The sequence below is a fragment of the Arvicola amphibius genome, chromosome 5 (genome assembly GCF_903992535.2).
Source record: "Arvicola amphibius chromosome 5, mArvAmp1.2, whole genome shotgun sequence".
Classification (NCBI taxonomy): domain Eukaryota; kingdom Metazoa; phylum Chordata; class Mammalia; order Rodentia; family Cricetidae; genus Arvicola; species Arvicola amphibius.
Genome location: NC_052051.1, coordinates 128,330,496 through 128,340,924, shown reverse-complemented (window position 1 = coordinate 128,340,924; position 10,429 = coordinate 128,330,496). Strand labels below are relative to the sequence as shown.

The 10,429-nt window shown below is 41.8% G+C and overlaps 1 protein-coding gene across 2 annotated transcripts in view; it reads right to left on the bottom strand.

The window, feature by feature from the left end:
- Positions 1–4,651: 4,651 nt before the first annotated feature.
- LOC119814737 (synuclein alpha interacting protein) overlaps positions 4,652–10,429 on the bottom strand; it is a 72,298-nt gene continuing 66,520 nt past the window's right edge. For both annotated transcript variants that reach the window (XM_038330751.1, XM_038330750.1), the window contains one exon: positions 4,652–5,242. In XM_038330751.1, the coding sequence (XP_038186679.1) occupies positions 5,158–5,242 (85 nt within the window). In that variant the 3' untranslated portion in view covers positions 4,652–5,157. The remainder of the gene's footprint in view (positions 5,243–10,429) is intronic.

The following is a 10,429-nucleotide window of genomic DNA, read 5'->3' as shown; positions in this document are numbered from 1 at the left end:
AATCTTGTTAAGATTATTAGATTTACTGTTTCAATAAAAAGACAGGAATCAATTCCGTGAGAAGTCTTAAGAAACTATGCAGTGGTTAACGGGGAAAGTTATAAAAGCAAACCTGACCCATCTGCCGATGAGCGTCATGAGCAGTAGACAGGATCAGGAAACAGTACTCCCTGCTGTGATGAATTCCTTGTACTCACTTAGCCTTATCAGGACAACACAAACTCACAGGAAGGCATTAAAGAATAAGCATTTAGCCCATTTTGTATCAAAGAGGTTCTGAGGTTCTGAGGGATTTAAGCACATTTGCATAATTTCTGTTATGTAATTTGCATATCACCATGTTGTTATGGTTCTCACTTTTTGAAATGGCATCTATGTGGCCTTAAATTTCTGATTGTCCAGCTTCTGACTTTGGAATGATAGGATTAGAGGCATGTATCTGCATGCCTGGCTTGTCTTTGTACTTTGAGGGGGAAAATTTTTTTCCCCTTCTGTTTATTTATTTAAATTTATTTAAAAAAAACAACAACTATCTTTTCTCATTTTACATGCCAAACCAGTTCTCACTCCCTCTTCTTACTTCTTCCCCCTCCCCCATCCCCCCCATCCACTCCTCAGTGAGGGTAGGCTTCCCATGGGGAGTCCAGAAAGTCTAGCACATTGCTTTGAGGCAGGACCAAGGCCCTCCCCACTATATCTAGGCTGAGCAAGGAGTGAAAATTCTTCAATTAGGGTGGAGGTGTGGCTCAGTGGTAGAACACTTGCCAGGCACTTGCTTGAGTTCCATCGTCATTGACACACACACACACCATCTTATTTGAAGATAGTCTCATGAGTCTTATTCCCCACTACCAAACCCATGGTAAACACCTAGAATGTTCTCATTAGGAGTGGGGTCTTGACACTGTTTAACACAAATAAGCAACAGGAATTCAATCTGTTGAGTGCGGTGAGAGTTTAGTGTCCTCTGATTGTTTCTGAGAAACATTCTTAATTTGATGTGTTGAACTCTGGCAATACAGGTCCCTTTGGAGACATAAAAGAAGCCAACCTTTACAAGATGTTGACAGATGCTGTGACTGCTTTTTTACTGTGGAGCCAAGTTTCCTTCTCTGCTGCATGCCATTAGGCATGTTGATAGAGCTTCGCTCGTTTTACTAGCCCGATGGGAAGGGGAAGCTGGGGTAGGAGCCTCAGAGTCTTGCTCCTACTCTCTTTCTTTAACTTGCACATGTGTCTCAATTCCTAGAGAAAAGTAAGTTTCCACATTCATTTTGTATATGTTGCATGAAACTTTGTGGTAAAAAAAAAAAAGTCTCCACTAATTTCAAGCCTCTCTAGTTTATGCATTTTCTTGGGAATTTGGGCAGTAAAGACATGTCCATGTACGACAAGGACCAGCATTTTCAGTGACCAGCAATGTCATTAACCAGAGAATGTGTGGATTTCAGCCCAGCTTGTAGGAATCTTCTCAACCTTCCTGAGTTACTCCCCTTTTTGCTCTGCCATATTCACGCACTATCCTGAGGTTTAAATGTTCCTCTGCACAGCTGGATCACAGAGTTTTCTGGGTTGAAGTTCATTCAAACTCTTGACATTTTCTTTGCTGTTTCGCCTGCATGTATGTCTGCGCACCATGTGTATGCCTTGTGCCTACACACAAGGTCAGAAGAGGACATAGATCTCGTGGACTGGAGTTATAGATGGTTATAAGCCACTGTGTGGCTGCTGGGAACTGAACCCTCCTTCTTGTAAGAGCAGTCAGTATTCTTAACTGTTGAGACATCTCTCCAGCCCCATCTTCTATGTTCAATTATTTTCTTTGTATTGTTTTATAAACCTGCAGGATGGTTGGACCTTTCACCTTTCACCTTTCAAATCAGTTTCAGAAGAAAACTGGGACTCTTGGGAACAGAGGGAACACTTTCTGGATATCCATTCTTGCAGGCCACATTTTGGGCCAAGAACCACGTGCTGCCTCATTATGTGGCTTCCGTGGTGGCCTCCTTAGCATCAGGCAGGAAACAGGAAGGTATATTTTATAAGCTCTTGTCTAGTGTTCTCTGCTAGAATTACAAGCAATAGTACAAAGCAGGCAAATAGAGCAAAAGTGGGGACGTCCCCAAACCAGACACAGGGCATCTTGTTTGAATTCAAGGCACCATGAGAAATGACACCAGGCTGTGCAGGAGCAGCTATTTGCGCCACTTTGAACTCACTGAAACTTATAGGCATGTTGCATTGTAGACTAGAAGGAACCTTTCTTCTTTCCTTCCTTCCTTTTTTCCTTCCTTTTTTCCTTCTTTCCTTCCTTCCTTCTTTCCTTCCTTTCTTTCTTTCTTTCTTTCATTTTTTTTCGAGATAGGGTTTTCTTTGTAGCCTTGGCTATCCTAGAATTTGCTCTGCAGACTAGTCTGGCCTCTGACTCACACAGATTCACCTGCCTCTGCCTCTCAAGTGCTGGGATTAAAGGCATACACCACCACTGCCTGACCAGAACCTTCTTTTGAGCTATGTGTGTAGGTCATTCTTACCATTTTCCTGAATTCCCAAGAAGGCAGCATTGCTTGTCCAAGACCAAAAGACTGTCCATGGCTCTGTCTCAGGAAGACAGCATAGCAAAGATTGAAGGCTAGCATGGCAAATGTTAGTATTCAGGCAACTGTACTGACTGTCCTTGGGGTCTTGGAAGGATGCATTCTCAACTGCAGCCACTAAAGCACCTCCTGTGCACATTTGCTCCAAACCCTTTTAAAAGGCGGGGTTTGCTTAGCTTCCATCTTTGTCTCTTTCTCCCTCTCCTTTTTTTCTCTTTTTCTTTCTCTCTCTTCCACCATTCTTGTCCCCAGGGTCCAGTCTCTGACCCCCTCTGCCCCCTTCTCTGAAATGTTTTCTGCCCCTTCTCTCCTTTTCCAGTAAACCTCCCATGTGAGCCCTGTTGCGTGGTGAGACTCCTCTTTGCCACATTTTTAAATAAATTGCAACATTGGTTCATAGTTACTTTCCTCTCATGACTTAGCCCAAGCAATTTTTAATATAAGGCTTAGACTCCTTAGGATAGGATAACTATTGAAACATTTAACATATGTTTCTTGCTTGATGTTGTTCATGTTGGTTGTAATTCTAAATTTTGCAGTTGATATTTGCTCTTATTATATATAGTTTTGTATTAGGCTTAGAACTCTCTTATTTAGACGAAAGGGGGAGGTGCTGTGGGAACTCCTTCAGCCAGTAGCCTTTATGATATTAGCCCACTTTGGGCATGGTCTCATGTACTATAAATGCAGGCAAAAAGCATGTATGGGCCTCTTGGATGCTGGATTTGGTTCCAGTTACCAGCATATGAAGAGGACTGCAGATTTCTACTCTTTATGTGAGTTTATTCCCAGATAAATATACCTTTGTTATACTCCATTTTGGAACTCTTTTGTACACCAACAGAATGTTAGTACTCAGGCATCTGTACTGGTCTGCCCTTAGGGTCAGGACAGGATACAACCTCAGCTGCAGCCACTAAGAACACCTTCTGTGTATATTCGCTGTGTTTCCTTATAAAAGGTGGGCCTTACCCACCTCCCATCTTTCTGTCTCTCTTTCTCTGTCTTTCTCTTCTGCCACTCTTGTCCCCATGGATTAGTCTCTGAAACCCCTCTACCCCTTCCTTGTTCCCTTTTCTGCCCCTTTTTTTTTCTCTTCCAATAAACCACTCATATGAGCCCTGTTGCATGGCATGATTTCTCTTTATAGTGTAGCAAGGATAATGAACAAGTTTTTTTTTTAACCAATGTTTCATCTGCTATCAACTAGTGGTGTAAACTTTGAACACAGAACTTATGTGTTCTCAATTATCTTTCTTTCTTTCCCTTCCTTCCTTCCTTCCTTCCTTCCTTCCTTCCTTCCTTCCTTCCTTCCTTCCTTCCTTCCTTCTTTCTCTTTCTCTTTCTCTTTCTTTTTAAGGTTGCCTTTCTAATATAAAACAGGAACAATGATATTGCCACATGTGGCTAGTGCACAAAAGACACTCAACTATTAACTCCTATTTGTCATTGTTATTTCATTAAATCAAGTTGGCCCACATTTGCAAGCCTAACCATCAGATTCAGACATTGGGCCTGCTCTGTGCACCAGGACACTGTAGCCCATATTAGATGACACGGACATTATGAAGACACCACTATGGTAGTTTCTGAGCTCACAGACCATGCCAACGCTTTGAAAATAAAACTCTTGTAGTTTCAACACAAATGTGTTTTTCCACGATAAGATGAACCTTCCTGTAAGTCATTGCTTACAGGGATTAAGAGGTCTATGTCAACAATAAGGCTGTTATAAACTTAGGCTCCACACTGTCTCCCACAGGAATTAGACAAGCCTCATGATGTGCTGGAGGCAGAAAAAAGTGACCCAAGAAAGGACTAAATCTTCAGTTGTTATGTGTTTTCCCATGTCAGCACTGTGTTTTGAGAAGGCAGAGGGACGGCTTGCTCCACAAACTTGTCTGATCTTTCTGTGCTTAATGAAGCATAGAATATTTTATTTGACCCCTCCATCCCAGGAAACAAGATAAACAGGCCAGTTTGTCCTTGATATCGAGTATCAGCAGTCAAAATACTTGCAGAGCCTTTTAAAAATCAGAACATCACAGATTTACTAGGAAGTCGATGCCCCGTACTCATACGTGGCTATTAACAATGTTTTATTATTTTTTTTATTAAAAAAGTAGAAATGACAGAAAAAAAACACACACTCTTGACAGAAAATAATACCAGTGACCTAGACTCACTGAGTTGAGCCAAAGCTGCCCTTGTTATGGAGGAAGGAAATATCAATCAACACTAGCAAATCCTCATGCAATTGACAGAACACCAGCGGTGTCAGAGCCTGGGGTGTGTGTGTGGAGAAGGCTGAATCAGCCAAACAGCAAATGTTTCAACGCACACATTGCCCAATCATGTTTTCAAATAGCATCTTAAAAAACAAAGTTCTATATACAGATATGGTCCAAAATGTATCTTATGATAAATCCCAGATATAAATTTAAGGCATCCAGATATTCTGCTCTGTTGGTGAGGTGTTGTTTCTGTGGTCTTATTGCCACTGTCTCCAGGAGCTCCCGGTGGTGGCCAGAGGGCATGCGTAAGACTTATAAAAAGTGATCTATAAGAAGAGTTCCTTTGATTCTGACTCAGCATCGTGCTTTCTGCCATAGGTTTTCTTCGTGTTTCTCTTGATGTCATTATGCCTAAACAGAAGAAAAAAACACAGGCCAAAATTAGATAAAACCATGGTCAGGTTACACGATGACGCTGCTAAACAGCTCACCAAAAATGGAAGTTATCCATCCCCAAACCATCCTGAAGAGCAGCACTTCATTCCAGGAGGCAAATTAGTCGCTTTTCATACACATTACTGTTTAAATGTAACGAAAGCAGTCATGATATAAAAAGGCACACTCTCTGAGCATATTTGAATTTGGCTCCAGGAGCAAATTCTTAGCCACACTGATTAGAGCTCAGGCACTCTGTAGTCAAGGGGATTTTTATCAGAGACAAACATGATAGGATGTGTAGTGTTGCTGGTTGCAGGGAAGCAAGAGTTTTGTTTTTGTTTTTGTTTTGTTTTATAGTTTCAAGTAATTTCAAGGAATCACTGGTGCCTTGTGGTGACTTCCACAAGAAGCTGTAGTCTTGACGGTCTGAAAAGAATGCCTTTAGGAGTGACGGCAGACTGGTGTGCTGAAGGACCGTAAAGAGGTGAAGGTATGGGAAATAGAAAACTCTCAACCATGAGTGCTGTTTCCAGCCTAATCCTGACTATACTGTGGAAGAGGAGGACAAAGGGACAGATGTTTTTCTATGAGTGGTTTTCCCCTCTGGATAAGATACATCCATTTTCATGATGTATTAGATACATCTATTTAAAGCTTCCAGAGAGGAGCGAGCCTTGTTTCTGGACAAGCCTGTCTACGACTAAGTTCTTACTGTTGCTACATGAGATACGATCAAAAGCTTCTTTCTGGTAATGGTTCTAATATTTAGATGCAGGACAAGCTTAAGAGTGTGGCTTTATGACCTCAAAACCACACTTGATGCTTGATTACTGGTATGGCTTGGGCATGGTTGGAATGCGTCCTCAAGGCTCATGGCTGTAAACTTAGAGGCAGCTATGGAACCTTGGGGTCCCTGTTGAATCCTTGTGGGTTCATAAGAAGCGGCAGTCAGGGGACGTAGTTCAGTGGTAGAGTGTTTGGCTAGAACGCATAAAGCACTAGGTTCAATATCCAACTCTCAGAGGAAAAAAAACGGAGAGAGAGAGAAGAGGGGTGGGAAGGAGAGGCTAAAATAAGACTTACTGTTAATACGAACTCTTGAGCCAGACTGTTCAAATTCAAATCCTGGCTCCACAATTTATAACCATCATTACCGTGTAATCTTGGGCAAGATGCACAATTATCTATGTCTTTTTCCAGTGTGCAAATGTGGGTAATAATAGTATCTGCCATACATATCATTGTGAAGATTGAAAGAGCAGAGATGTGTAAAGCGTCTGGAATATTCGCTGGCCCATTTTTATCATCCACAGCAGGATGCCAGTAAATGATAGGACACTGACAATTTCTCTGACACTGTACATAGGGATACAGAATGCTGGAGAAAATCGGAAAGGAAAGGCACAGCTCATTGAGAAGAACAGGAATAGTGGATGGGGGGCACACTGCAAGGAAAAGGCACAGCTCATTGAGAAGAACAGGAATAGTGGATGGGGGGCGTGCTGCAAGAGGTTGACAGCTTTTTAAATTTTGTCCTTGGACAATTCCTACATGTATAGAGCATACTCTGATCACTCCCTCAATTCTCTCTTCTCTCCCTCCCTTTCTATAAGTGTGCCCTCCCATCTCTACCAGTTCCTCTCTGAGACTTCTGTCCTTTGCTTTTGTTTTGTGACCCATTTAATTTAAGCAGGGCCATTGGTGTGAGCATCGGATTAAAGCAACCCGTTGAGGTGGTTACGAGAGTAACTAGTAGGCACATATTTGAAGACTGCCATTCCTTCTTCTCAAATCAACAAACAGCTCAATAGTAAGGGGCGGGGGTCCCCTCAGCCCTTCCTCATATAACATTTCTTGTTATTATTACTCAGATGTATTTATATAATCTTGATGAAAATCCAATTAAATGAGTTAAAGAGTTTAGTTCTTGAAAGGGTATCTTTGCTTTGAGATAGGGGACATTGCTTTGGGCACCCACAAGTGAACCCTCTTTCTGCAGGAAAAACCTAGTTTGATTAGAGAAATTCAAGTCCCAACCAAGTAAACTGTTAATTTAATATGAGACATTTAATATGATAATAATTCAGTCTTCCCTGAATCCTTCAATTACTCAATCTTCAATTGCCAGAATTCAAAAGAACAAAAGTGGGTAATTCTGGCACAAATCATTCGGATAATTGTTGTGCCTTGATTTCACTCTTGGATATGAAATCACATTCTGAGTGACCAAAATTAAAAAGGAGGAGAGGCTTCTATTTAAATAACTGGTTTTCAAGTGTTCCAGCATGCTGAATCATCTAGGCACACACTATATTTCCACAGCACGTGGCGATCCCGCAGCAACTTATGGGATCAGTGTGCCATGGCCTGCAGCCTGCCACACATTCCCCCGCTAACCAAAAGAAGAGCTTGCTAAGTGTGCTCTCTCTTCCGGCTTTACTCGTAGTCAATCTGTACAATTTATTTACTAAAAGGGGGAATTGTGGTTCAAAATTTAATATATTCTTTAATACTCAAATAGAAGCTTACTGCAGAAGACTGAATTCAAATGTATCCATAGAGCATAATAACAGCCCTCTCCTGGTAGGCTAGTAGAGACAAGATTTTGTCCTGCTTTTCCCCCCTTTTTCTTCCTCCTTTTCATCTGTTAGGCTCTTTTTCTTTTCAAATATTTATGAAGCCTCTTCCATACACCAGACACCATTCCAAACATTGGGAATACAATGGCTCTCTCAAGGGGGACTGATCTCCCCGAGCTCTGGTATGAGTTTATGCCTATTCTCCTGTGAGTGTCTTCACTATGACCTGTCTGAGTTCAGAGGCCATGCCTTACTTTGGGAAAAACATGTCTTTTGTGTATGGGAGTGCATATATGGGTACAAGTTTATGTAAGTACAGCTGTGTGCACATGGGTATGCATCACATGTGTATACATGGGTCTGGCGGCCAGAGGACACCTCAAGTGTTGTTCCTCAAGAGGTACCTAGCTTCTTTCCCAGGCTTTGGATTTCTTGTTGGTATGGGGCTCACTGGTTTTGGTTGGTTGGCAATGTAACAGGCTGAGTGTGCCAATCTGTTGACTCAGTATTGGGAGTGCAAGTTCATACCACTGTGACTGACACTGTCAATGTGTGTTCTAGGTTCAAGTCTTCATGTCTACACAGAAAGTACTTAACCAACTGAGCTATTTTCTCAGTTCCGCCTTATTGATAAAGATGCTGAAAAGAAAGGTGTGGTTTGTCAGCTAGGAGTAGGGATGTAACATACAAGAGAAGAAGGTTTGTATTTGTGATAATTTCAATCAACCTATACACCTCTACAATTCAGCCTTCAGAGAGATTATGGGGAGTCCCTCTGCTCACAATATCCTAAGGTGTCCTTAGTAATGGCAGACTAATAGTACAGATATGGCACTGAGAGACATATCTCTTCTCTGAACTTAACTCACAACTGGACCTTCAGGAGTGGGAAAAACAGAGAAGATGAAGAAATGGGCTTTTGTCTTAGGATTTTTTTGTCTCTCTAGTGATAGTCGGATAGTCAGGATAAGCAAGCTAAAGAATTCATCCTGGTGGGGTGCCTTTGGTTTCCGAGGAAGATTTCTCCTTTCTCCTCTGTGAGCAACAGCAAACGAGTGACATCAGCCCCAGCCCTGGGCCAAAAAGATGATTCTCTGAAGCAGCATTGGGAACCTTGAAATCTATACAAAATACTTCACATTAGCTCTTGGCTCTGGATATTTAATTCTTAAGCGATTAATGCATGGGTAATAAAAAGCATTCTAAGAGTTTTGACAGCTTCATGTGGTTTTCAAGGAGTCTCTAATGCTGGTGCTAGGATAGGGGTATGACTCCTTCAGGAAACAGCGCCACGTGGTCAGAGAGGGTGTTATTGGGGGTAGCCAAGGTGAAAACAAGCTACCACAGGCAGACTCAAGACTTCCTTAGCATTTTAAGACCAGGGATTGCAAATATTCCCCCTAAGTTGCAAAGACTCCAGGTCAACTTATCTTCTGTAAGAAAAAAAAAAGGAAAGATAAATTTGCCCCCTGTAAACCAAGTCATCTTCCAGAGCTGACACACTGAAGAGGCTGTTCAAAGCAAAGAAGCTGAAGCTGACTTTAAAGGCCACTAGAATCCAGACTCTTTGCTGATCACTCCATGATCAATTTAGAAAAATAAGTAGCCATCAGAAGCTGCAAAAAGAGCTGAAAAACAGTCTTTAAAATGCTGTATTTATTGTTCTTTCTTTTCTTCTTCTCCTCTTCCTTCTCCTTTCTCTATCTTATTTTTTTAAATTTTTTTAAAGACAAGATTTCTCTGTGCAGCCCTAGCTGTCCTAGAACTTTCTCTGTAGACTAGGTTGGCCTCAAACTCAGAGATCCACCTGCTTCTGCCAAGTGCTGGAATTAAAGGTGTGCACCATCACTATGCGACTTTCTACTTTCCTTTTAGCTAGAAGAACTAAAAATAAAATTCTTAGAAACTAAACTAGACTTTGATTCCAGAGTTCTGGAGCTACTACCACTGTTTCATCTCTGCTAACAAGAGGGTCAGTAGCAGGGAGCTGTCAACATCTCCACCCACAGTTGAGGCTGCCCTCTACTATTTCAAGAAGTCATGTGATCTTCTAGCAAGTTCCTAGGTCAAGATTTGACTGATACATGAACCCTTGCCCTCAGGTAATGCTGCAGGCACCAGCGTTAATTATGTATTACTCATTTAAACATCTCGTTCTAGCCTCAATTTCTTCGAGGAATCTTTCTTTTAAGTAGAGAGGCATTCTTGGTTCATCTGTGGAGTGGACCAGACTTGTGTTAGATGCGTGCATGAGATGCAGAGAGACTAGGAAGAACTTATTCTCTCCAGTGTGAGAAACAAACATCCAACAAACAAACTCAACTCCTTTGTAATGGAAACCCATGCCAAACTAAGAGCATGGTAAAGTGTGCCTGAGGGTGTACGGCAGTGAGAGGAAGAGGTCTGGTCTGGGCGCTGACTATACATGTTGTTTGAATTTTCTAAGTATTTGACATTGAATTCAAACCTTGTCACTACATAAGGCCAGGGAATCTGCTAGCTTAATGACCGAGTCCTTAGAAGGACGGTTCCTTAAGTGCCGTAGGAAAGTGTTCTGCTACTCTCAGACATCCAAGAGGCT